The 27108-nt window shown below is 47.6% G+C and overlaps 2 protein-coding genes across 6 annotated transcripts; both read left to right on the top strand.

Moving 5' to 3' along the window:
* The first annotated feature begins 322 nt into the window (after positions 1–322).
* Positions 323–8766, top strand: Pigo (phosphatidylinositol glycan anchor biosynthesis class O). 3 transcript variants are annotated; one of them, XM_038347992.2, is made up of 11 exons: positions 323–942; positions 1032–1543; positions 2566–2709; positions 2894–3017; positions 3503–3662; positions 4104–4280; positions 4514–6041; positions 6493–6699; positions 6912–7129; positions 7660–7730; positions 7881–8766. In XM_038347992.2, exons 2-11 carry the CDS (start codon positions 1033–1035, stop codon positions 8050–8052), a joined length of 3312 nt encoding a protein of 1103 aa, XP_038203920.1. In that variant the 5' UTR covers positions 323–942; position 1032; the 3' UTR covers positions 8053–8766. The 3 variants fall into 3 exon arrangements, with proteins under 3 accessions (XP_038203920.1, XP_038203919.1, XP_038203921.1); XM_038347991.2 differs by having other exon boundaries at positions 4101–4280; XM_038347993.2 differs by lacking the exons at positions 7660–7730; positions 7881–8766 and having other exon boundaries at positions 4101–4280; positions 6908–7091.
* Positions 8767–17144: 8378 nt separating this feature from the next.
* Positions 17145–26863, top strand: Fancg (FA complementation group G). Of its 3 annotated transcripts, none has more exons than XM_038347544.1 (14): positions 17145–17608; positions 17768–17858; positions 18726–18857; positions 19099–19301; positions 21878–22013; positions 22154–22284; positions 22373–22519; positions 22776–22936; positions 24039–24105; positions 24276–24562; positions 24699–24745; positions 25243–25398; positions 25794–25911; positions 26049–26863. In XM_038347544.1, exons 1-14 carry the CDS (start codon positions 17516–17518, stop codon positions 26155–26157), a joined length of 1878 nt encoding a protein of 625 aa, XP_038203472.1. In that variant the 5' UTR covers positions 17145–17515; the 3' UTR covers positions 26158–26863. The 3 variants fall into 3 exon arrangements, 2 of the variants coding, with proteins under 2 accessions (XP_038203472.1, XP_038203471.1); XM_038347543.1 differs by having other exon boundaries at positions 17765–17858; XR_005287397.1 differs by lacking the exon at positions 26049–26863 and having other exon boundaries at positions 17765–17858; positions 24276–24549; positions 25794–25910.
* The last annotated feature ends 245 nt before the right edge of the window (positions 26864–27108 follow it).

Below are 27108 nucleotides of genomic sequence, written 5' to 3'. Positions count from 1 at the left end.
GACGGCTTAGTGGCTAAGAGCAATTGCAGCACTAAATGCATTTGGTATACAAATACATTCAGGTACATAAAACACATTCACACAAAATAAATGGATTTAAAAAAAAGTGTTCCCTGAATTTGTTTTTCATGTTTATGTACACACCCGTCGTCCTCCCAATTCTCCCAACTCAGAACTACGATCAAACTTGCCAGCCTTCCACCCTGGCGCCGGCCAGCAGGTGGCGACGAATCTCCTACAGGGCGCTCTGTCCGACGTGCGCACCTCTGTGGTGTCAGGCTACAGGCACCGCCGCTGCACTTCCGGGCGTGGATCCAGGTGAGCCAAGGTCTCCCGAGAACCCTCTGTCACAGCCATCCCTAGTACAGGTGCCTCAGCTTGCTGCCGGGGTGCCCGGCACGGAGTGAGCATGCTCACGTGTTGGCCGGGTTTCCACCGGAGGAGACAGAGCCGCCGGGACTCCTGGACCCCAGCTTAGCTCAACGGGCTCAAGACCAGGGCTCCTGGGGACGCTGGTCCTCTGTTTTCTGTTGATCTGGCCGCCCGGAAGCGGCGCGTGACTCCTCCCCCTCGTCTCCTCCACCCCCGCCAGGCGGCGCCGTTTACTCAATCCGGTTTTCCGTGTGGCTACTTATCTGTTAACATTGCCACCCTAGCAATGTTGAGATAGTCCGAAGGGATTCATTGAAATGAACTGACAGAGAACCATCTACCAGCCGTTTGGAATAGTCTTGCTTCTAGACTGTGGTTTGATAGCATTAGATCTCCTGGCTGTATATGCCCAGGTTCTTGTGCTCACGCCCAGAGCCCGAAGCAGTAGGTGTAGCGTGGGTTCCAGGTTGAGATCCAGAGTCTCTGCATCTCTCGCCCAAGATGGTATGATTGGTAGAAACAGCTGGAATGAGTTGGCTATGAGTTGCTTACATCCTGAAACTTATTGCAGTAAGTGGTTGTTGTTGGGTATTGTTTTGAGGGACAAAATGTCCACTCTTTCTTTGCACCACAATGAAAACTTTCCTCTTCTCTACCAGGATGCAGAAGGTCTCCGTGCTCCTCTTCTTAGCCTGGGTCTGTTTTCTTTTCTACGCTGGCATTGCGCTCTTCACAAGTGGCTTCCTTCTCACCCGTTTGGAGCTTACCAACCAAAGCAGCTGTCAAGAGCCCCCCGGCCCTGGTTCCCTGCCATGGGGGAGCCAAGGAAAATCTGGGGCCTGCTGGATGCCATCCCGGTTCTCCAGGGTTGTGTTGGTGCTGATAGACGCTCTGCGATTTGACTTTGCCCAGCCCCAGCGCTCACATGTATCTGGGGAACGTCCTGACTCCGTGCCTTTTCTGGGAAAATTACGCTCCTTGCAGAGGATCCTAGAGAATAAACCCCACCATGCCCGACTATACCGATCTCAGGTGGATCCCCCCACGACCACCATGCAGCGTCTCAAAGCTCTCACCACTGGTTCCCTGCCTACCTTTATTGATGCTGGCAGTAACTTTGCCAGCCATGCTATAGTGGAAGATAATCTCATTAAGCAGCTCAACAGTGCAGGTCAGTATGTACCTCTTTGGAAGCCAGGCGTAACTGGCTTTTAGAAGTTGGGGAACCAGGACTTAGTGTACCCAGCTGTAAGTTTGACTATGGTGTAGGGAAACTGAGGAGTAGAAATAGATGGGACCTTGCTGGTGGAGAGCTCAAGAGATTTTTTTTTTTTTGTCCTTGATGAAGCTTCTAATATACACAAAATGTTTGTTAAACTCTTGGGCACTCCCAATTAAGGAAGAAAAGAAGGCAGGAGTCTTGCCTTGCAAGTGTGCAGAAAAGAATAGAGGTGTTCACTGACTGCTTGTGAAAAAAATAGGTCAAAGGCAGAACATAATGCATAAGCCTTTAATCCCAGCACTCAGGAGGCAGAAGCAAGAGGATCTCTGAGTTCCAGATTAGCCTGGTCTGTATAGTGAGACCTGTCTCAAAGCAAACAAACATGTCAGCAGAACCCTAGGGACCAAGGAGTAGCAGATCATTTTGTAGGAGTGGAATGTGGTCTAGGGAATGGGGTTGTCAGAGAAAGCTTGATGGGAAATTTTAGGTGATACTGAATGAATGCCTATACTTGGGTTTGTGTGGTTGGGATTCCTATTGGAACGCTGGGCGGTGGTGCTGCATGCCTTTAATCCTAGCACTCGGAAGGCAGAGGCAGGCGGATCTCTGTGAGTTCGAGGCCAGCCTGGTCTACAAGAGCTAGTTCCAGGACAGGCTCCAAAGCTACAGAGAAACCTTGTCTCAAACAAAATAAAAAGAGAGACATTTCTATTGGATATGTGTGTATACATATACACACACAGCGTACTATGTGCAAGTGCACATGCCATGGCCCACATGTGGAGGTAAGAGGTCAGCTTTAGAAGTCGATTCTCTCCTTCCACCACGTGGGTTCTGAGTCTTGAACTCAAGTTGTCAGACTTGGTGGCAAGCACTTTGACCCACTGAGCTGTTGCACCTGCTCTCTGATGGGCTTTTTAGAGTCTTCTCCCATGTTCTCCCCTGCTCTGATTCCCCTCTTGTCTCTACAGGAAGGCGTATCGTGTTCATGGGAGATGATACCTGGAAAGACCTCTTCCCTGGAGCGTTTTCCCAGGCTTTCTTCTTCTCCTCCTTCAATGTCAGAGACCTACACACAGTGGACAACGGCATCCTAGAACACCTCTATCCTACCAGTGAGCATGGGGAGAGAGCGCTTGGTGCCTTCCAACCCTGGAAGTCAGAGAGGGTGCCTTTAGTCTCTAGATGCTGGCTGTGGCCGAGCCTGTGGCTGTCTCCTGGGCATACAGGAATGCCAAGGCTGGGCTCGGGTGAGGAGTGGGCCTTGCTGCCCTGTGCTCAGTGTTCTCCCCTCCGCAGTGGACAGTGGTGCCTGGGACGTGCTGATTGCTCACTTCCTGGGCGTGGATCATTGTGGTCACAAGCATGGCCCTCACCACCCTGAAATGGCCAAGAAACTTAGCCAGATGGACCAGGTGATCCAGTGAGTACGGGATATTAGCCAGGGGAGTGGGTTTACGTTTGAGAATCTCGGGACATAGGATACTATGAGGGAAAAAACCCTTATTTGGAGCCTCTTTCCTGGATGAAATGTATGTTTGCATGTATGTATATATATGTATGTATTTTGAGACAGGGTCTCATTATATAGCCCTGGCTGACCTGGAACTTGCAATATAAACCAGATCAGGCTGGACTGAAACTCACAGAGATCCACCTGCCTCTGGCTTCCAAGTGCTGGGATTAAAGGCATGTACTACCACGCTCTGGCTCTGAATTATTTTCCCCAAAACCTAGGGGCACCATCCATTTTTAATAACCTGGCGTGTGGCTCTGGGCTACAGGGTTATGATTGAAGAGATGTCTTTTTGACAGAGGCCTGTTATGGAAGTCAGTGGTGGGGCTGAATGGGCCCCCGAGGAGAATCTTTATCTCTCCCTACCCTCTGACACATTTCTTGGCCCTCAGGGGACTTCTGGAACGTCTGAAGAATGACACACTGCTGGTGGTAGCCGGTGACCATGGGATGACCATGAATGGGGACCATGGAGGGGACAGTGAGCTGGAGGTCTCAGCTGCACTCTTCCTGTACAGCCCCACCCCCATTTTTCCTACTGTCCCACCGGAGGTGAGGCCTGGTTGTACCTCTTCTGCTCTCCCCACATTGCGGTCCCTTCATCTTAGGCTCCCCAAACCATGATCTGGCCCCACTCTCATTTATTTTATTTATTTGTGTGTGTGTGTGTGTGTGTGTGTGTGTGTGTGTGTGTAGTATATGTATGTGGTATATGTGCACATGTGTGTGCTGGTATGCCTTGTGTGCAAGGAGGCCAAGGGACATGGGGGATCCTGCTCTCGCATGCTCCACCTCTTCCACTGACACAGGGTCTCTCTGTCTGCCCACCACGGCACTAGGTTGCAGACATGCATGGATTCTGTGACCCAAACTCCAGTCCTTCTGTTCACGCAGCAAACGTGCTCCCCCGCTGCACCGTCTCCAGACGCTCCCTCCCACCGTTCTTCCCTAGGCCTGGTGAACCCACTGATGCCTGTCCTCTCCTTCCAGCAGCCAGAGGCTGTTCCTCAAGTCAGCCTTGTGCCCACACTAGCACTGCTGCTGGGCCTGCCCATCCCGTTTGGGAACATCGGGGAAGTGATAACTGAGCTGTTCTCGGGTGGCAGCGACTCCCATCCTCAGGCCTCTGCTCTGGCCCAAGTCTCAGCCCTTTACATCAACGCCCAGCAGGTAGGTGAAAGGACTAGACTTGTGTGTGCTTAAGTACGAGGGTGAAACTCACCATTGTCCTTCCCATCCTCACCTCGCCTCCATAACATAGCCACGTCCTTCTCCCATCCTGGACAGAGTTTGGGCCCCAGGTTTCCAAGTACCTCAGTCTTACCCCTGTCCTTACCCCGTCCTTACCCCTGTCCCAGTTTCGTTCCCTGACCCATTCCTGTTTGTTTGACCTTTCCTGCCAGGTGTCGCGATTTCTTCATACTTACGCAGCTGCTACTCAGGATCTCCAGGTTAAAGAGCTTCGTCAGCTGCAGCAGCTCTTCTCCAAGGCCTCTGCTAGCTACCAGCAGCTCCTGCAGGATCCCCAGGAGGCTGAGACATCGCTGAAGACATTGACCGCTGAGTTGCAGCGGTTCCTGCGGGGAGCTCGGGCCATATGCATCGAGTCTTGGGCCCGTTTCTCTCTGGTCCGAATGGCAGGGGGTGCTGCTCTCTTGGCTGCTGCCTGCTTTCTCTGTCTGCTTGCATCCCAGTTGGCAGTATCCCCAGGCTTTCCCTTCCGCCCGCTACTGCTAGTACCTGTAGCCTGGGGCCTAATTTGGGCCGTACTTTATTCTGGACTTGCCGTAACTGCAGGGTCAAAGGTGGATACAGTGGTTCTAGGGGCTGTAGCTGCAGCAGGGTCACTCCTCCCTTTTCTGTGGAAAGTGTGGGTTAGCTGGGGGTCCAGTAGGCCCCTGGTACCCCTGCTCCCTGTCCCTGGACCTGTTCTCTTGCTCCTGCTCATTCGCTGGGCCACTTTCTTCTCTGATAGTTTTGTTGTTGCTGAGGCCAGGGCTACTCCCTTCCTTTTGGGCTCTCTCATCCTATTCCTGGTTGCTCATCTTCACTGGGAGGGCCAGCTACTGCCACCTAAACTGCTTACAATGTCCCGCCTTGGCTCTTCTGCCCCAACAGGCCCTCCACGGCACAGTGGCACATATGCCCTGAGGCTTGGAATTGGGTTGCTTTTATGTACAAGGCTAGCTGGGCTTTTCCATCGCTGCCCTGAAGAGACACCTGCTTGCCACTCCTCTCCCTGGCTGAGTCCTTTGGCGTCTATGGTGGGCGGTCGAGCCAAGAATTTGTGGTATGGAGCTTGCGTGGGGGCACTGGTGACTCTGTTAGTTGTTGTGCGCCTGTGGCTTCGCCGCTATGGTAATCTCAAGAGTCCTGAGCCTCCTGTGCTCTTTGTGCGCTGGGGGTTGCCCCTCATGGTACTAGGCACGGCTGCCTACTGGGCGTTGGCATCAGGGGCAGATGAAGCACCACCACGTCTCCGGGCCCTGGTTTCTGGGGCGTCAGTCGTGCTGCCTCGGGCTGTGGTAGGACTGGCTGCCTCAGGGCTCGTGCTGCTGCTGTGGAGGCCTGTGACGGTGCTGGTCAAGGTTGGGGCTGGTGCTTCAAGGACCAGGACTATCCTCACTCCCTTCTCAGGTCCCCCTACTTCTCAGGCTGACCTAGATTATGTGGTCCCACAAATCTACCGCCACATGCAGGAAGAGCTCCAGGGCCGGCTAGAGAGGACCAAATCTCAGGGTCCTGTCACTGTAGCCGCATACCAGTTGGGAAGTGTCTACTCCGCTGCGATGGTCACAGCCCTCATCCTTTTGGCCTTCCCGCTGCTGCTGTTGCACGCAGAGCGTGTCAGCCTCGTGTTCCTGCTGCTGTTTCTGCAGAGCTTCCTTCTCCTGCATCTGCTTGCTGCTGGGACATCAGTCACCACCACTGGTAAATATGAACCTTAGCCATGATGCATCTTGTTTTGAGGCAGGTGTTTCTCACCTTGACCCACAGTCCCACGTCCCTGCAGTTGGGAAGATCTTCCTGATGTCCTCCCTTCTCTGCCGTCACTGTACTCATCCCTCCCCACCCCCGAGAGGGAGAGAGGGGTTTCAGAACTCACTTCTCAGAGAAATGCACCTCAGTTACAAATGTGATACACTATGAGTATTATTATGGCATGGTGAGCGCTTTGTGAGGAAGAAAAAAGAAACCAAACATTACGGTCTTGTGCTATAACTTGCAACACTGAGGCAATGAGAATAGCAATGTTGACTGTAAGGAAGGTTGGGGTAGCTATGACTATCTACAAAACTGCTCAAGTACTTGGAGTGGATGGTCCCAGAAGAGAAGGCTATTGATGAGATATAATGGTAAAGAAATGCGTCTTTTCTTCTAGGTCCTTTTATTGTGCTGTGGCAGGCAGTCTCAGCGTGGGCTCTTCTGGCCACCCAGACTTTCTACTCCACTGGCCACCAGCCTGTCTTTTCAGCCATCCACTGGCATGCAGCGTTTGTGGGATTCCCGGAGGGTCATGGCTCTTCTACTTGGTTGCCTGCTTTACTAGTGGGAGCAAACACCTTTGCCTCCCACATCCTCTTTGCAGGTACCTCTGTTTTTCTCCCTAACTTCTGTTGACTCCAGCTTTGTGGAAAGAAAGGGAAACTTTGAATCTGGAAGGGAGGATGCAGTTTTTGTTGGCTCATTGCAATCCCTCGGCCCTAAGCTCCTTGCAGCCCAAGCCAGCTCGGGGTTGGGGATCAGGATGGGCGGGTCCCAGGGTCCTCCTTTGATGCCAGTCTGTCCTCCCGGAGGCAGTAGGTTGCCCACTGCTCCTGCTCTGGCCCTTTCTGTGTGAGAGTCAGGGGCCAAGGAAGAGGCAGCAGCTCTCAGGGAATGAAGCCGAGGCCAGAGTCAGGCCTGAGGAGGAGGAAGAGGAGCCACTGATGGAGATGCGCCTCCGGGATGCTCCGCATCACTTCAGTGCAGCCCTGTTGCAGCTTGGCCTCAAGTACCTCTTTGTCCTCGGAGTTCAGGTGGGTGCAGGGGAGACATGGGAGCTGATGACCTTTGCCCCAGTGCGCACTTTACACTCTTCCTTAGTTTCAAATCCCTTGGGGAATGATCCCTGATGGAGGTTCAGATCAGTGATGTGATTGCTTACATTCAGACCTCAGAGGGCAGATTCGTACTGGCCTGGGCTTTGTTATTCCAATCCTGGACCATCTCTTCTCTGCTGTGTCTAGATCCGGGTCCTGTTCGTTGCCTCTCAGACATAATGGAAAAGTCGTGGGTATGGCCAGAATTCTTTTCCAGACTGATGCAGAGGCAGAGATGAGTTACTGATGTCTCCTCCTGCTGGAAGGCAGAGCACTAATGTCAGCCTTACAGACAGTGTGATAGTGACTGGTCCAAGTTCACAGGAGTCAGTAGTTGTACCAGGACAAGAACTGGGCTTCCTAACTCCCAATCCAGGGTGTATTCCAATGGTATCAGGAGGATATGGGACTGCTTTCCTCCTTTGCCTTGCTTCCTCCAAAGTAATTGCCCGCCTCTCTTCCCGTAGATTCTAGCCTGTGCCTTGGCAGCTTCCATCCTCCGAAGGCATCTCATGGTCTGGAAGGTGTTTGCCCCAAAGTAAGTGGGTTTGCTTGAGAAGAAGTGGTATGGAGGGGGAGACTTTGAGGAAACCATGGCTATCCTAAGTTGACGAGGTTTTGCCTCTTTAGGGAATGGCGTTCGACCTATTGCTGCCTGAGTCCTGAAATACTCCATCTTTCTTCACAGGTTCATTTTTGAAGCCATTGGTTTCATTGTGAGCAGTGTGGGGCTTCTCCTGGGCATAGCTTTGGTGATGCGAGTGGATGGTGCTGTGAGCTCCTGGTTCAGACGATTAGTTCTGGCTCAGCAGAGGGAGCCCAGGCCTTGCGTGTTGGCACCTGGCCATGGAGAGGGCTAAAGAATCATCTGGCCTGACCTGTACTGGTGCTGGATGTTCTGCAAGAGAGACTCAGACACGCCTCTTACCATCATGTAACCAGAGACTGCTTACCCTGGGACTTCATTTTATAATTCAGAATCACTGTGGAGCCTGAGCCCTTGCTCCTTATGTGGATGCATCTGATGGACTACAGGGGTGGAGTCAAATAGCAGTGTAAGTGTGCATCTGAGATGTGGAAGACCCTCCCGCCAGGCACGATCAGTTTTGTCATCTTAGGCGGGGTTTGCTGTACCCGAGAACTCTTTGGCGAGAAGCTGTCCGGGTTCTTCCCAAATGTTCTAGTCATCCCATTTGTCCTGCATCCTCCTTGTTTGTTTGGTTTTGGTCATTCTGTGCTTTAACTGATAGCAGAAAGACAAGCCCGGCATCGTGAAGCACGCAGACGTCTGTCTGCGTCTGAAGCCTTAAGCAGCACTGTTTCTTCCTCTGGTACCTTTCCTCCACGGCCGTAGAAGCCTCTCTCTAGTTTTTCAGCCCATGTCACCTTTATCACATCTACCTGCCTATTGATTATTCCCAACTGAAAGCCAAAATGAAATGAATGTAATGTGTCTTTTTTAAAAACAATCTCGCTGTGTATCTGTAGCTTGTAACTCAATGTGGAGTAGGCTAGCCTTGAAATCATAGAGACCCACCTGCCTCTGCCTGTCAGAATAAAGGTGTGTGTCAGCACACCTGGCTAATGATTCTCTTTTATGTTCATCCCGTGCCTCTGCTTATCCCACCACTCACATGTCAAGTTTACAGTGTGACATTGTCCTGAAAATGTCCACCCGTGGACTTGGGAAGAGGCTCTGGAGATAGGGGCTGGGACAGCTCTTGAGGTTTGTGTTCCAGTCAGGAGGAGATGGGACTATTATATGACAGATGAACAGATATTAAAACGGGGACAGCTAGGTACAGTGACTGTGGTGGTGTGAAAGAAAATGGCCCCTAAAAAGAGTGGCACTATTAGGAAGAGTGGCCTTGTTGGCGGAAGTGTGTCACTGGGGGCGGGCTTCCAGTTCCCCCAGTGTGACAGTTCACTTGTTGCCTGTAACATGTAGCACTCTCAGCTCCAGTACCAAGTCTGCCCGCATGCTGCCATGCTCCCTACCATGATAATGGACTGAACCTCTGAAACTGTACGTGAGCCACCCCAATTAAATGTTTTCCATATAAGAGCTGTCATGGTCAAAGTGTCTCTTCACAGCATTAGAAACCCTGACTAAGACAGAAAGTTGGTTCCAGGGACTGGGGTACTTCTGTGATAGGCCTGACCATGCTTTTGTTTGGAGAAATTTGGACTTTGGTGCTTTGTATTATGAAAACAATAGGATGCTTTAAGCATTGCTTAATGGGCTATACTAGTAGAAACATCAAAGACAGAGGTTCTAAGAGTTCTTTGAACTGTCAAAGACTCACTCAAGAGGCTTCAGAAGAGAGGAATTTTAGTATGTTGTCTAGAAATCATTTTTTGTGGAGAAAGTGCTGCCTTTTGCCCTTGTCTGAAATGTCTGCTTGAGAATAAAGTGAAGAGATTTGGATTACTTCTATCGGCAAAGGAAATCTCAAAACAGCCTAGTATAGACTCTGCATGTGGTTATTAGTGGTAACTCTAATGATTTACCATGAAAAGAAACAAGCTGAACAGGGTAAATTACAAAAAGTATATTTTGAGGAGAAAAAGAGCATCAGGAAGTGGAAGGGAGCTAAACCCTGTATTCAAGGAGATAAATGGACTATGTAATTAAATAAAGGAAGTGGTGACCTCAGGGTAAGATCCCACCTAGCTAAGTTTCCAATTTGTGGAAAGGAATTAAAGAAAAATTTAGGTGGTGGCGTGTGTCTTTAAATCCTAGCACTTGGGAGGCAGAGGCAGGCAGATCTCTGTGAGTTTGAGGCCAGCCTGGTCTACAAGAGCTAGTTCCAGGACAGGCACCAAAAACTACAGAGAAACCCTGTCTCGAAAATAAAAAAAAGAAAAGAAAAGAAAAACTTAGAGCTGGGTGTGGTGGTGGGGCACACCTTTATTCCCAGCACTGGGAAGGCAGAGGCAGGTGGATCTCTGAGTCTGATATTAAATTCAGACTTGTTCTTTTCTTTTTTCTTTTTTAAAAGAGGGGGATGTGATGTGGGACAATGGTCTGTATTCTGTCAATTATATTTTAATAAAATGCTGATTGGCCAGTAGCCAGGCAGGAAGTATAGGCGGGACAACCAGATAGGAAGTAGAGGCAGGTCAGTGAGAACAGGAGAATTCTGGGAAGAAGGAAGCCCATTCCTCAGCAATTGTGACCCCACCACAAAAGAAGCAAGATGTGACTGCCTCACTGAATAAGGTACCGAGCCACGTGGCTAACACAGATAAGAATAATGGGCTAATGTAAGTTGTAAGAGTTAATAAGAAGCCTGAGATACTGGGCCAATCCATTTATTAAAAAAAAAAAAAAAATCACCCTTTAGAAGTATGTACTTTTTTAAGGTGTCAGGGTAGGGGGTGTGGAGAGATGATGGCTTAGCAAGTAGAGTGAATTTGAACCCTGGTACTGACTCTCACAAGTTGCCCTCTGACCCCCATACGTGCAGTTTCCATGGCCAAATGAAGTAGAATGAAAACTCCAGGAAAATTAAAAATTTCAAAAAAATAAAAATTTTAGGCTGAGAGATGGCTCAGGAGTTAAGAACACTGGCTATTTTTCCAGAGGTCCTGATTTTAATTCCCATGGACCAGATGACAGTTCACAGCCATTTCTATAGTGGGATCTAATGCCCTCTTCTGGCATGCAGACAGAGTACATAAGATACATAAATAAATACATTAAATAAATAAATCTAATATATATTATCTATCTCTATAGATATCTATCTATCTAAGATAGATAGATAGATAGATAGATAGATAGATAGATAGATAGATAGATAGATAATTACCAGCAAACAGTAAGCAGAAGCAGGATAGCTGCCACACATTAAAGGCCACTGGGGGCTGAAGAGATGGCTCAGAGGTTAAGAGCACTGGCTGCTCCTCCAAAGGTCCTGAGTTCAATTCCCACCAACCACATGGTGGCTCACAACCATCTGTAATAAGATCTGATGCCCTCTTCTGACCTGCAGGGATACATGCATGAAGAGCACTGTATACATAATTAAATAAATCTTTTAAAAAAAAGGCCATTGGAATGTCATAGCAAGTTGTAGACCACCCAGAGCTACAGAGTGAGATAACTGTCTCAGAAGACCAGAAAAAAATGTAGAGTTCCGTGGTCATAAGTATGTAATTAGCAAAGACGACAACTATCAATTCCAGAACAGTTCACCCCCAAGGAAGCTCTGTGCCCAGTAAGTACTCTCCTAACCATGCAGTCTAGCCAAACAACCAGTTTCTAGAACAGAAACCATCTAGAGCAGTGGTTCTCAACCTTCCTAATGCTGCAACCATTTAATACAATTCCTCATGTTGTAGTGACCCCCACACATAAAATTATTTTATTGCTACTTTATAACTGTAGTTTTGCTACTGTTATAAATCATAATGTAAATATCTGTGTTTTCTGATGGTGACCCCTGTGAAAGGGTCATCTCACCTCCCAAAAAGATCAAGATCCGCAGGTTGAAAAACCACTGGTCTAAAGGAATGAGGTAGAATGTTGAGTGGATATTTGATCACACTGTGGACACAAAGATTGCATCAATTAAATAAAATCAACCTTGGACCAAGAGGTGGAGCCAGCAACTAGCTGACAGGAAGTACCATAGAGAGTTGAGAGGGGGCCAGGAAATGGATAGAGAAAGGAACAGGAAGTAGTGAGATGGAACTTTGAGTCTAGCAGCCTTTTTTTTTTTTTTTTTTTTTTTTTTTTTTTTTTTTTTTAATTTGGGATAGCGGAACAGAAGTCGTCTTTCTGAGACACTGGCTAAGGAGGAAGCTTGGCTGCTTGCTCCTCAGCCAATCTGAGCTAGCACATGCACACATACACATGCACACATACACATGCACACACGCACATGCACATGTGCCAAAAACTGAAACGCTTGGATAGGGTGTCACTTCTGGCTGTCCTGAAACTTGCTTTATAGACCAAACTAGTAATGAACTCTTAAAGAAAAGCCTGTCTCTGTCTATGGAATATTGGATTCAAAGGTGTGTGTCACCACACAGATTCATTCACTCTTTTTATATTGCAACAAAAGCCATACTTCAGAACCATATAACCAAGTTACAAAAAAATGCAAAAACAATCTCACAATGTTTTAAATAAGTTTGTGATTTTTGTGTTGGGCCATATTCATAGTTACCCTATAGCACATGTGGCCCTCAGCCCTGTCCAGCTTACTTGGTAGAGAAACAAAGGGAACTAAGAGGAGGGAGTGAGAGAGGGAAGAATAGGAAGTATGGAGTGGCCTGAGATGCTCAAAGTATCATCTATACTTGTTTGAGAATGTCTTTATGGAAGCCAGTACCATGTACAATGAATGAAACCAATGAAAAAAATTTAAGGAAGTAATAAGTATTTAAAGTAAAAGCTATAAAATAATAATAATAATAATAATAATAATAAGATTGTCGTATATGCTTGGCTGCTGAGCATAGTGGCACGTGCCTGTGACCCCAGCAGTTGGGAGATTAAAGTGAGTTCATCCTGAGTTCAAGGACACCCTCTCTTAAAAACAAAGCATAAATCAGAGAACTTCTTGTAAAGTTGCACACCCTTTTATGTTCTCTCCAGCATTGTATGCATTTATTTCTGTTGCTCAGTGTCTCCAAGAGCCTAGGCTGGCCTCCACCTCTCTTTATAGCCACAGATGGCCTTGAACTACTGATCCTTTGTCTGCTCTTGAGTGTTGGGATTATGTTGGGAGCCTTTCCGCCTGGCTTTGAATCAGCATGTGAGTGCTGGTCCAACGGGTCTCCCCAAGGCAAAACCCAAGGAGACAATCTCACTCGGCAAGAACCAGTGAACTTCAAGACAGAGAATCCCAGTAGAATACTGCTGGGATTGCACCGCCTGCATGCTCTCTTCTCTCTCGTAATATTGATGATTTTCTTGGTTTTTAGTGTTAGTCATGCATGGGACAGATGTGATCATTCCTGGAAAACCCATTTTTTCCCTCATATTTTCTAAAATCCTTTGGGAGTTGATGCTTCTCGGGGTTCTTGTCTGGGGGTAACAGCTGTCACTCCAGACCTCCGGAGCTGTTCTGATTCAGTGTTGACAGGATCTGCGATAGATCACCCAATATTTCTGTATATATGCTTTGTTAAGTTTTGAATGATGCTGTTCTTGAGAATGTGTGCCTATGTTTACTACCTTTTAGCTTTGTAAAGACAGGATTATGTGGCTTGATATTTGGCCTAGCAAAATTTTAAGTGTTGTTTTGATTTAAAAGATATTTTGATGTAAAGATTGGAAAAAAACACAGTTGATGTATTTGTTTTTGCTGGAGTTAAGGTTGGAGGGTGGAAAAAAGCATGTGTTGTGTGATTTCTAATTGGTTTTAATAAAAACCCAGAATCAGATATTGGGGTAAATGCTTAAAGATCAGAGAAGCAGAGCAGCCAGTCACTAGTTCTTACCTCTACCAAATGGGGTATCCTGTCTCTACAAGTCCTCAGACTGAATGCCCCGAGCTCCTGTCTCCTCCCGCCTTATAGCCCTCTCTCTGCCCAGCCATATCAGTTTCCTAGTGCTGGGATTAAAGGTGTGAGCCACCACTGCTTGACTCTTTCTCTTTTAGACTGATTCATGTCTCGTGTAACCCAGGATCGCCTTAAACTAACAGAGATCCATCTGCCTCTGTCTCCTGAGTGCTGGGATTAAAGGTGCGTGCCACCAAGGTCTGGCCTCTATCTATGGCTGAGTAGTGTGGCTAGCTCCACACTCTGATCTTCAGGTAAGCTTTATTTGTTAAAGCACAAACAAAATATCACCACAAACATGTTTGTTAATATGGAAAAATATGCCTTTTTTTGAAGTATAAATAAAGAAATAAAGATGCCTAGAGCTACTCAGGGCAGCCACTTGTGTGAAATTCATCTGGAGGTCGGACACTACTTCATTTCTTCATACCAAAGCCCCTTCCCCATCTCAGGACTTAAACCCTGGCTTCGGCAGGACCGACCACAGCAGGATTACAGTCCTACAGCACAACACTGACTAACATTTCCTGAGAATAATGGCTTTGCTACTGAGCCATATCTCCAGATGTGGGCTTTGATTTCTCTGTATCTGTGTAATACTTGTTATCTGTCTCCTAGTGATGTTTTCAGTCTTCCTAGCAGATGTGTTTTAGTTTTACATTCTAGTTTTTCTTGAGGACTTGTAGAATATTTTTCTTGTGCTTACTAGAGAAATGTCCATTCAGATCCTCTGTCTAATTTTTTTCTTTGCCACTGCTAGGTGTGGTGGTGCTTGCACTTGGGATGCAGAGGCAGGTGGAGCTCTGTGAGTTCAGGCCAGCCTTGTCTACGTAGAGAGTTCCAGGGCAACCAAAGGTACATAATGAGATCTTGTTTCAAGAACAAAACAATAAAAAACACCCAAGAACTCTATCATTGAACTGTCCACAGACCTAGTTTTTACTTCTTTTTTTTCTCCTTCTCCTTTTCCTTCTTCTCCCTTTCTTCTCCTCTTCCTCCTCTTCTTCCTCCTCTTCCTCCTCCTCCTCCTCCCCCTCCTCCTCCTTCTTCTCCTCTTCCTCCTCCTCTTCCTCCTCCTCTTCCTCCCCCCTCCCTCTTTGTTTGTTTTCTGAAACAGGGCTTCTCTTTGACAGCCCTAGCTGTCCTGGAACTCACTTTGTAGACCAGCCAGGCTGGCCTCAAACTCAAAGAGATCAACCTGCCTCTGCCTCCAGAGTGCTGGGATTGAAGGTGTGATTTTTGTTATAGATAGATACCTTTCTCTTTGGAGTATGAAATTTATTTACTTTTTTGTTTGTTTGCTTGCTTTTTGGTTTTCAGGGTCTCTCATGTGGATCAAGGCTGGCCTTAAATTGTTGATCCTCCTGCCTCAGATCTTGGTCCACCACTCCCATTACCCTGCTACCATCAGAGGCATGCACCACTACTCCCAGTTTAAATATTTTCCATTTTAATGAAGTTCAACTTTTTAGTCTTCATTTTTCATTCTTATTTAATGTTCATGCTTATTAATTGATTTAAGAACATATTGTTGGCTGGAGGGTTGGTGCAGTGGCTAAGAACACTTGTTGCTCTTGTAGAGGATATGGATTCAATTCCCAGCACACATGTTGGTTTGCTACCATCCATCCAGTACAAGGAGAACTGATACCCTCCTCTAACCCTCCTCAGGACTAAGCTTGCCTGAGGTTTACATAGCATAAATATGTAGAATACTCACACATAAGACAGAAGTGAATGAACCAAATAAGAAATGTTTTGGCAGGTGGTGGCACACATTTTAATCCCAGCACTGGGAGACAGGCAGCGAAATCCTTAGGAGTTTGAGACCAGATATTTTAGATCAGTGGTTCGTACCTTTTCTAATGCTGCAACTCTTTAATACTGTTCCTCATGTTGTGGTGACCCCAGAATCATAAAATTATTATTAACTGTTACTTCTTTTTTATTTTTTTATTTTTATTTTTTTTGGTTTTTCGAGACAGGGTTTCCCTGTAGTTTCTAGAGCCTGTCCTGGAACTAGCTCTTGTAGACCAGGCTGGCCTCGAACTTACAGAGATCCGCCTGCCTCTGCCTCCCGAGTGCTGGGATTAAAGGCATGCACCACCACCGCCCGGCTTCTTTTTTATTTTTTTAAGATTTATTTATTATGTGGGGCTGGAGAGATGGCTCAGCGGTTAAGAGCATTGCCTGCTCTTCCAAAGGTCCTGAGTTCAATTCCCAGCAACCACATGGTGGCTCACAACCATCTGTAATAAGGTCTGGTGCCCTCTTCTGGCCTTCAGGCATACATGCAGAGAGAATATTGTATACATAATAAATAAATAAATATTAAAAAAAGATTTATTTATTATGTATACAGTGTTCTGTCTGTCTGTATACATACATACATACATACAGATCTCATTACAGATGGCTATGAGCCACCATGTGGTTGCTGGGAATTGAACTCAGGACCTCTGGAAGAGCAGCCAGTGCTCTTAAACTCTGAGCCATCTCTCCAGCCCCTAACTGTAACTTTGCTACTGTTATGAATCATAACATAAATATCTGATATGGGACCCCAAAGGGGTCTTGACCATAGGTTAAGAACCACAGTTTGAGAATCTTTGAAGAGAATTCCATGTAGCTAAGGCTACATAGAGAGACCTTGTCTCAGAAAACAAAACAACAACAAAACCCTCATTGCTTGCTGGGCATGGTGGCACACACCTGTGATCCCAGCACTTGAGAGACTGAGGCAGAAGGACTACCACCAGTTGGAGGTTGCAAAGCCAGTACCAGGCCAGGCAGGATTACATAGTGAGACTTTTTCAAAAATAACACTGGGCTGGACAGATGGCCCTCCGGGGTAAGAGTATATTGTACTCTTGCAGGCTTGTGCTCTATTCCCAGTACCCATGTCGGGCGGGTCGGGCCTGAAGCTCAGGTTCAGGGCATTGGCCGCCTCATGTACACGTACTCACATGCACCTACTCATAACAGACACATACACATCATTACCAAAACAAAAACCAGTCTTCAGAAATAACTACAGCGAAGCAAAACCAAAACTTGTTAAACCCCTGAAGGTGATCGCTTGTTTTTTAAGCTTTATATTTGGAGATTTTGCATTTCTTCTGTGAATCGTTTTGAATTATAACAGTGTCGTGTACTTTTTTTTTCTCCTCTCTGCTTTGGGATGTCCGATTCCCCTGGCTTTTTGCTCAAAAAGAAAGGATGGGAAGATTACCAAGGACTTCAGTCCCCTATCCCTAACTTTTAGGAGACATTTCTTTGATGGGGGGGGTGGGTGGAGGGGATAAGTGAAGGTGGGGGTGGGGAACCCTTCCTTGGGCTCTCTCCACAGTACTACAACCCCCAGCAGGCATCGCGCGGGCCAGCCTGCCACGGAGGGGAAAACCTGGACTGCCGTTGGTGCTCAGGCAGAGCGGGGGCCAGAGACTCTGGGGCCAAGGCTCGCTCTCTAACCTAGTCTCACTACTTTGGCCCCCGCCAAGGCCAACAGTCTGTACCTGGCCTGTGGCTGGCCTGTCTCCCCAACTCGTTGTTCCGGGTTTCTTTTCAGTTTCCCGCGGGAACCGACTCTTGAAGTGAACCAACCGCGGCAGAGAGTTTTGCAGCCTGGCCAACCAGAGCCGCGGTGGCGGCGGCGAGGAGTGAGTGAACTTCTGGCCACCGAGAGCCCGCCGGCTGCGACCGAGAGGGACACCCTCCTCGCTGCTACGGTGAAGGCGTCGGTGGGACCAGCCTCACCCATCAGAAAACCCCTTCGGGTAACGGGGCGCCACCTCAGCGACAATGTCCAGCCAGATCATTCCAGCCCTCCCCAAAACATCTAGTATCCTGGACCTGTGGAGGGAAAAGAATGACCACCTCGTTAGACAGGCTAAGGTAAGATGTTGCTGGGACCCTCGTCCTGTGTCCTCAAGATCCCAGAAAGCGGTTTTGCAATGATTTCACACTAGCTTAGGGAAAGGAGCAGAGCTTGATTTCTATCCGAAGAACCAGAAGGGGCTGGAAAATGTGTCCATCACCTTCTAATTTCAGCAGCTGACTGGGGATTCTCGTCCGTCTTTGAGGCGACAACAGTTGGCTCAAGACACACTGGAAGGGTTTAAGGAGCTCCTCATCACTTTGCAAGGTAAGACAGAGCTTCCAGGAGGTTCATTTCCTCTCCCCAGCAGCCAAAGATCAGCTTCTCTTACGTGGTTCTGGAACTGTGAGTATTCTGGGGCTTAGGGACCCCTGTTTTGTAGGGTGTTCTGTATTGTGCGGACGATCAAAGAAAGAAAGGTCACTTCAAGATGAATTTTCGCCTCTTTGCAGTAGGGAGGTCCAGCCTCCAATGGACGAAACCTCGAACAGCCGTGCAAAGGCATATTGGTTGACTGTTACACAATAGTTGCTTTTTTGGGTACAACAAGCTCCTCATACAATAGCCCCTGGTTTAATCTTCATGCTCTTCTGGAGGACAGCATCACACCCTTGTCATTTCAGCCCCTACTGTGTACTGTTTGTAGTGCCCAATAATTCTAGGTGCTCCAAGTGTGCCAGGACTGTCTCGGGCGACAGAGCAATGCAAAGGGTGTACAGCTCCTTCAGAAAAAACAGCTCTGTAGATAAGAGAACAATCACTGTTTCCACATGTTTTCCTCAAAGTCTAAGAACTTCTAGAAAACAACTGTTCATTCTGATGTGTTTACCCTAGATACAACGAATGGTTCGACTAATCGTCTCCCTACACTGTTTAAAGCACAAAAGAGACAGGGGTGGAATTGTCTTTCAATAGGTGAATGCCTCCTTACCCTACACACACACACACACACACACTGCAACATTTGAAGAATGATTTTCAGGAGATTTTGAGATCTTCTCTCCAAGTTGTCTGACCAAAAGATGAATTCCTTATTGAAGCCATCTTGGTTGGAGTGGGCTTGATCTCTGGGATGGAAAGCATTCGGGCTGTATTTGATGGGACAGCCTGAGAGACCAGCATCTGTTGCTCCAGGCCTCCCTGCTGCTGTTCCTGCTCTCCCCTTGGAGCTGACTGTCACCTGTAATTATATAATCCTGAGGGCTAGCCTGGCCCAGGATTTCACTGAAGACCTTACCCAGGATGTCCAAAGGGGCCTAGAGAGAGGTAAGACCTCCCATGCCCCTAACAATCCAGTTTAGATTTAGAAGTGAGGCTAGGGGCTGGAGGAGGAGAGAGAGGCACCAAAACCTTCGCTGAGAATGATGCCCTTTCTTCGCTGAGAATGATGCCCTTTCTAGTCCTCTGCATGTTCCTCAGACCAGCCGCATTATTCTTTTCTTTGGGATTTTAGACCAGAGAGAGTGGGGAGCTGAGATATGGATGTGTGTGTGTGTGTGCTCTACAGTGCTGGAGACCCACAATCAGCTGGAGCCCAAGTCGCAGCAGAGACTCCCGGAGCTGTGGCACTCTGTCCTCTCTGCCTCCTCCCTTCTGCCGGAGCTGCTACCTGCCTTACACTGCCTGGCCAGCCTTCAGGCTATCCTCTGGATGAGTACTGACCACCTGGGGGATCTGGCCTTGCTGTTGCAAACCCTAAATGGCAGCCAGGTAACTGGGGAAATGAAGATGAACTTGCCTACCCTCCTGTCTTCATAGCTGTGGTATTTACCTAGGGCTCAGACATGCATTTTCCATTTCCCCTCCCACCCTCTCAGAAAATTTATTTCTATCTGGGCGGTGGTGGCACACGCCTTTAATCCCAGCACTCAGGAGGGGAGGCAGAAGCAGGTGGATCTCTGTGAGTTCGAGGCCAGCCTGGTTTACAAGAGTTAGTTCCAGGACAGGCTCCAAAGCTACAGAGAAACCCTGTCTCAAAAAACCAAAAAAAAAAAAAAAAAAAAAAAAAAAAGAAAATCTATTTCTATATGTATATATGTAGGAGTGTTTGACTTATACGTATGTATTTAACAGTGTTCATACGTGGTACCCATGGAGGTCAGAAGAAGGGGTCAGATTCCCTGGAACTGGAGTTACAGATAGTTGTGAGCCACCATGTGGGTGCTGGGAACCCAATTTGGGTCCTCTGTAAGAACAAATGCCATCTCTCCAGTCCACACCACCCCCACCCACCCACCCACCCACCCACCCACCCTTGTTTGAAACAGAGTCTCACTGTGTAGCCTTAGTTCTCAAGGCAGACCAGGTTGGTGTCAAACTCACAAAGATCTTCCTGCCTCTGCCTCTAAGTGCTGGGTTTAGAGGATTACGCCATCATGACAGGTCTCATCGTTTTTGAGACAGGCTCTTACTGTATACCCAGGCCGCAAACTTGCTGCCGTCCTCTTTGGCTCAGCCCCTCCAATGCCGAGCTTTACAGGTGCGAATCACCATACCCAGCTCTCGATTCTCATTGTTTTTGTTTGTTTGTTTGTTTGTTTTGTTTTTTTGGTTTTCAAGACAGGGTTTCTCTAGTTTTGGAGCCTGTCCTGGAACTAGCTCTTGTAGACCAGACTAGTCTTGAACTCACAGAGATCTGCCTGCATCTGCCTCCCCTCCCTAGTGCTGGGATTAAAGGCGTGCACCACCACTGCCCAGCTCTCATTGTTTTTTATTGGAGATAGAACTTTACTAAGTTGTTCAGTCTAGCCTTGAACTTACTTTGTAGCCCATGTTCAAGATGATCCTTTTTGCCTTAGCCGCTAGAGTGGTGGTTCTCAACCTGTGGGCTGTGACCTCTTTGAGGGTCAAATAACCCTTTTACAGGATCACCTAAGACCATCAGAAACAGATATTTATATTATGATTCATAATAGTAGCAAAATTACAGTTATGAAGAAGCAACAAAATAATTTTATGGTGGGGGGTCATCATAACATAAGGAACCGTATGAAAGGGTCACAGCATTAGGAACTTGAGAACCACCGTTCAGAGGCTGCATCACTAGAGTAACAGGCCTGTACCACCATTCTCAGTTTACAGCGTCATATGCTGGGAAGGCTGCTATGATGGTTGGCAAAAAAAAAGCAAGCAAACAAAACAAACAAACAAACAAATACCCCCCCCCCCCCAAAAAACCCTAAAAAACAAAAACCAAACCAGTTTTTTTTCCTCCCCCCTGAGACAGGGATTTTCTGTGTAGCCCTAACAGTCTTGGAACTCACTCTGTAGACCAGGCTTTCCTCAAACTTACCAAGATCTGCCTGCCTCCGCTTCTTGAATGGGAGGATTAAAGGCATGTGCCACCACTGCCCAGCTAAAACCAGTTTTTTGGTTTGTTTGTTTGTTTGTTTGTTTGTTTTTTTGGAGTGACCTTTCTTTGGTTAGCTCCTCATTGGGGGATTTTTCTTGAGGGCTGTTTTAAAAATAGCTTAATAAATCCAAGTCAGGATAAGGCTCTTGTGACTGCTGAAGATACCTTAGCCTCAGTCTTTTCATAGTAACCCAAGCACATTCCATGTCCCAGGTCCACCTGGGCATGTGAGTGACAGGGAACTTCAGTTATTACTTTCTAGGATTTTTTTGTCCTGCCCACATCATTTCCCCATAGTTATCTTTCTCTTATAATGGGGGAACAGTAATCAGAAGGATTCTTGGTCTCAAAGACTGGGATAGAGTGGCAGGAGGAGACAGGATGCTCACAGGGACAGACTGACAGGAGGAGACAGGATGTTCACAGGGACAGACTGACAGGAGGAGACAGGATGCTCACAGGGACAGACTGACAGGAGGAGACAGGATGCTCACAGGGACAGACTGACAGGAGGAGACAGGATGCTCACAGGGACAGACTGACAGGAGGAGACAGGATGCTCACAGGGGTAGACTGACAGGAGACAGGATGCTCACAGGGACAGACTGACAGGAGGAGACAGGATGCTCACAGGGATAGACTGACAGGAGACAGGATGCTCACAGGGACAGACTGACAGGAGACAGGATGCTCACAGGGACAGACTGACAGGAGGAGACAGGATGCTCACAGGGACAGACTGACAGGAGGAGACAGGATGCTCACAGGGGTAGACTGACAGGAGACAGGATGCTCACAGGGACAGACTGACAGGAGGAGACAGGATGCTCACAGGGACAGACTGACAGGAGACAGGATGCTCACAGAGATAGAGTGGCAGGAGGAGACAAGATGCTCATAGGGTTAGAGCCTCTGACTATCCTTCTCTCTCCAGACAGAGACCTCTGAGGATCTGCTGCCACTGCTAAAGTCCTGGAGCCCTCCGGCTGAGAAGGCAGATGCCCCATTGAGTATACAGGATGCTGAGAGTTTGAGGGATGTTTTTTTGACAGCATTTGCCTGCCGCCAAGGTCTAGTAACCTGATTCATCTCTTCTTTTCCTAAGGAGTCTTCTGGGCTTATGTTCTCTGTATCTTCATGGAGTTCTCTAGGTTCTTGTTTCCCATCATGCTTCCTGCCTTTTTAAATCTTGTACCATGATTGCCCCCAGGCCTCCAGGAGCTAATCACAGGGAGCCTACCCCGTGCACTAAGCAGCCTGCATGAAGCAGCCTCAGGCCTGTGTCCACCTTCTGTGTTAGTCCAGGTGTACACAGCACTGGGGACTTGTCTTCGTAAGATGGTAAAGATAAAGCTATAGGGGTTGGGAGAAACCATGGGAAGCATGCTTTGTGAGGGTAGCCAAGGCTTGTCTCTTCCCATTCATATAGGGAAATCCACAGAGAGCGCTGTTGTACTTGACTGCAGCCCTGAAGGTGGGAGCCACCTGTGCCCTTCCACTTCTGGAGGCTTCCAGAATATATCGGCAACTAGGAGACACAGCAGCAGAGCTGGAGAGTCTGGAGCTGCTGGTTGAGGTGAGGAGCTTCAGTGGAGACACCTTGTGGAGGACTGCGCAGGTGCTTGTGTTGGGGTGACTCGTCAAGACAGAAGTACACAGATGTGTGGGGCTCAAAGATTTAAATTCTTGCTGGGCAGATCTCTGTGAGTTTGAGGCCAGCCTGGTATACAAGAGCTAGTTCCTGGACAGGCTCCATAGCTACAGAGAAACCCTGTCTCGAAAAAAACCAAAAAAAAAAAAAAAAAGATTTAAAGTTTTTCTGTTCTTTTTAGGCCTTGAGTGCCACTCATAGTCCCATCCATAGTTCAACACTCAAACTTCTTATTGAGGTAGAATTGCTACTTCCACAACCTGGCCCGTCCTCTCCTCTTCATTGCGGCACACAGAGCCAGGCCAAGCACTTGCTAGCAAGTCGATGTCTACAGACAGGGAGGTGAGTCTCCCAGCTGCTCACCTGAGCCTCTCTTCCCATTTCTGATGCTTTTGCTGGGTTGTGATTCTCTCTCTCTAAGATTTTATTTATTTTTGGTATGTGTAGTATACCTGTGTGTGCAGGGATGGGGGAGCTTCCACTTGGCTGTTTTGGGGTGTGTGAAAGCTAGAGATTTCTCCTCTATCTTCCTCTATTGCTGTATACTGTAAGTTTTGAGACAGGATCTCTCTGTGAACCTGGACCTCACTAGTTTTGGCTAGACTGGTTGGCCAATGAAGCCTTGTGATTTGCCTGTCTCTGACTCCTCCCTCATCCCCAGTGCTATGGTTAAAAATGTGTACTGTAGCCTAGTGGTAGTGGCTAGAGTGGTGGTGGTGTGTGCCTTTAAACCCAGCACTTGGGAGGCAGAGGCAGGTGCATCTCTGAGTTTGAGGCCAGCCTGGTCTACAGAACGAGTTCCAGGATAGCCGGGGCTACACAGAGAAACTCTTGTCTCATAAAAACAAAAACAAGTGGTTGGAGAGATGACTCAGAGGTTTAGAGCACTGACTGCTCTTTCAGAGGTACTGAGTTCAATTCCCAGTAACCACATGGTGGCTTGCAACCATCTGTAATGAGATCTGGTGCCTTCTTCTGGCCTGCACACATACATACAGACAGAACACTATATACATAATAAATCTTAAAAAAAGAAAAAAAGAAAAAGAAAAAAGTGTTTTGCAGTACTGGATTTTTACAAGAGTACTGGGGCTCTAAACTCATCATAGTTGCATAACTAGCACTGTCCACTGAACCATGTTCCCCAGACTCCTTCTTTTCTCTTGTGTGATTGCTTATCCCTGTGATTAAAGCATTGGCAAGACATAGCCTCCTGCCTTAAAACGGGACCTTAACTGAGAAGTCCTCATGCAGACAGTAACCTCCCCCATCTCTCCTGAAATGGGATAGATCTATACTGAGCCAGGGTTGGAGCTCCCAAACCCTGCTCCCCCTTTACTCCTCAGGGCCAAAGGCATCCATTAGCAAAGAGAGTATTCTTACTGGAACCTTTATTGGGGGGGCAGAGTCCTTGGTGAAACTCATGGGCTGCCTGCCTCTCCAGGGCAGAAGATGCTGCGGAACATTACCTGGACCTGCTAGCTATGTTGCTGGGCGGCTCAGAGCCAGGGGTAGGTGTGTCTTAAGGTTCTCTGTAGTTAGGTGGGTGGGTTGAGACACCCCCACCCTATTCATTGGTCTCCCTGGGGGACCAGTTCTCTTTGCATGGTACTGGAGCCTGGTGATGAGCTCAGGAATGGTGTCATGCCACTTCAAGACACTGTCTCCCCCCTCCCCCCAGTTCTCCCCACCCACCTCCTCTACAGGATCTTGTATACCAGAGTTGTGTCTGGAGGCGGCAGCAGCGCTGATCCAGGCAGGCCGGGCCCCAGATGCTTTGACTGTGTGTGAGGAGCTGCTCAGCCGAACCTCATCTCTGCTTCCCAAGATGTCCTTGTGGGAAAATGCCAGAAAAAGAACCAAAGAACTACCATACTGCCCAATCTGGGTCTCTGCCACCCACCTGCTTCAGGGCCAGGCCTGGTCACAACTAAAGGCTCAAAAAGAGGCACTTAGTGAGTTTAGCCAGTGAGTCAGGAAGCAGAGCACTGGGGAGGTGTGGAAGGATGACTTCTGGTGGGGACCTTGGTTGGTGGACTTTGTTCTCAGTAGTCACCTTAATGTCCGAGGTCAGCTCTTTATCCCTGTTTATACCCTACTTCAGGTGCCTCGAGCTGCTTTTTCGGGCCCTGCCTGAGGACAAAGAACAAGGTGATTTAATTAAAAAAAAATTCTCTTTTCCTTTTCTTTTTTATAAAAGAGGTTCTCATATAGAACAGCTGGCCTTAAGTTTACTATTTTAGTCAAGGATAACCTTCTATTCCTCCTGCCTCTACCTCTCAATGTTTGCTAGCATGCCTGACTCTTAATTTAGATTGTCAATTTTTCTTAACTCCTGAAAGTGGTTTGTGGATTCCCTTTCCATTGTACTTCAGTCCACTAGACTGGGAGACTTCAGGAGACCTGCTGGGCATGGTAGCACATGCCTTTATTCCTAGCCCTTCAGCAGGTAGGCCTCTGAGTTTCAGGCCTTCCTGATGTACATAGTGAGTTCTGGTCAGCCAAGACTATGTGGTAAGACCTTGTCTCAAAAAAAAAAAAAAAAAAAAAAAAAAAGTTGGGGAAGGCAGAGAATGGGGACTTGGGAGTTTAGTGACTGTGTCTGGGATGACAGGAAGATACTTGCTGACTTTGGTGGTGATCTCTAGGGGCAGGCTCCAACTGTGAGCAGAAGTGTAGGCCTGATGTGGCGCTGAAACATCTTCAAGTAGCTGCTCTGCTTAGTCGTGGGCTGGAATGGGCAGCCAGTAACCAGGATACCAAAGCCTTAAGTGACTTCCTCCTTAGTGTGCAGATATGCCCAGGTAAGTATGTTTGTATGATGTTAGCTGTACAGGAGGGGTGGTACTTGGACAGAAGTATAAGCATAGTATGCCCATATAGGAAGACTGGGTAGGTTTTTACTGTATTACCCAGGAGGTACCCATGTATGCATATACAAACAAACATGTATGCAAGCTCCTAAGAATTCCCTGGTCTCCCTGTTGTCCTCAGACATAAAGATCTGGACTATGTAGGGGTGGGTTTGTAGGAACAGGGCCAATTGAACACTTTGTACTGGGCAGCGGTGGCTTCTGGGAGAGTATGGTTATAAATAATCTAGTTTTGGTTTCGTGTGTGTGTGTGTAGACAAGATGCTTCCTCTCTCCAGGTCTGTAAATCAGGTACTAAGTCTTTGTACTTTGGGGTGGGGCTATAGGCAACAGAGATGGTTCCTTTTACCTGCTTCAGACTCTGAAAAGATTGGAACGGAAGAATGAGGCTGCTGCTTTCTGGCAGAAGGCCCAAACTCAGCCAACACAGGAAGAAGCCACCTGGTAAGACTGAGTCTTCCTGGCTTGGGGCTGTGGAGGGAGCTGGAATCCTGTGGTGGGGATTGAGGAGCAGAAGGAAGGAAGGATGTCAAACCTTTGTCCATCTTTCGCTCTTAGGCATCACCATTCTTGCTTTTCAGGTCTCTTCCACTGTATTTAGAAACCTGTTTGAGCTGGATTCATCCCCCTAACTGTGAAGCTCTCCTTGAGGAGTTTGGAACATCTCTGCTGGAGTCCTGTGACCTATAGTTTCCTTGTTCCCAGGAACTTGAGCTAGGGCCCCTGTGGACCATCTTCGCGGGGAGGGGTTTTCTCTGCCTTATCCTCTTTGGATAATATGGCTGGAGCTGACTGTTCCCAAATAATTCTTCCACTGAGGAGGTTGGTGTCTTATGAACCTTGGTCTGCTTACTGCCAGTCTAGTTCCAGAATGCTTTCATGAGCAAATCATTGACTTTGGTCGTGACACTTTTTTTCCGGTTTCTTTCTCTCTCTCTCTTTCTTTCTTTCTTTCTTCCTTCCTTCCTTCCTTCCTTCCTTCCTTCCTTCCTTCCTTCCTTCCTTCCTTTCTGTTTCTTTTTCTTTTTGGTGTGTGTGTTGAGTAAAATCTCATATTTATCTCTTATCTGCTTACTACACATGGTTGAATGGGAAGGCTCATGGCAGACTAGTTGGATGTTGTTTTTTAAGATGCTATCTTTCCAACATCCATTTCTGCCTGCCTTCCCCGCCTCCCAGATCCCCTCTTCCCCCCACTTTCCTTTTGGAAGGTTGGATTGTGGAGACTGAACTCCAAATTCTCACACATAATCTGCAGTCCCTATCCCTCACCCAGGCCCCTCTCCATCTAACTTAAGCGCTCGAGGTATATGAGGAAAATGTTACATTAATCCTTTCAAGGAAGCAGTGACATAGTCCTTTAAAATTATTAAAATTTTCAATTACTTATTTTAAATCATGTGTGTGTATGCTATCCATATGTGCGTGGATGCCTTTGAAGGCCAGAGGCATTGTGTCCCTCAGAGTATAATTACAGGGGGTTGTGACCACTGATGGGTGCTGGGGATCCACCCTGTGTTCTCTGGAAGAGCAATTCCATTCTCTTAGCCATGGAACCATCTTGTATCTCTGTTATCTGAAAGCACAGGAATCTGGGCTAGGTGACAGTGAGTGAGGTCAGGTCTGAAGAATGATTTTGAC

Source organism: Arvicola amphibius, chromosome 11 (genome assembly GCF_903992535.2).
Source record: "Arvicola amphibius chromosome 11, mArvAmp1.2, whole genome shotgun sequence".
In the NCBI taxonomy this organism is placed as follows: domain Eukaryota; kingdom Metazoa; phylum Chordata; class Mammalia; order Rodentia; family Cricetidae; genus Arvicola; species Arvicola amphibius.
The sequence above is the reverse complement of the archived record's forward strand: the minus strand, read 5'-3'. Positions and strand labels throughout refer to the sequence as shown.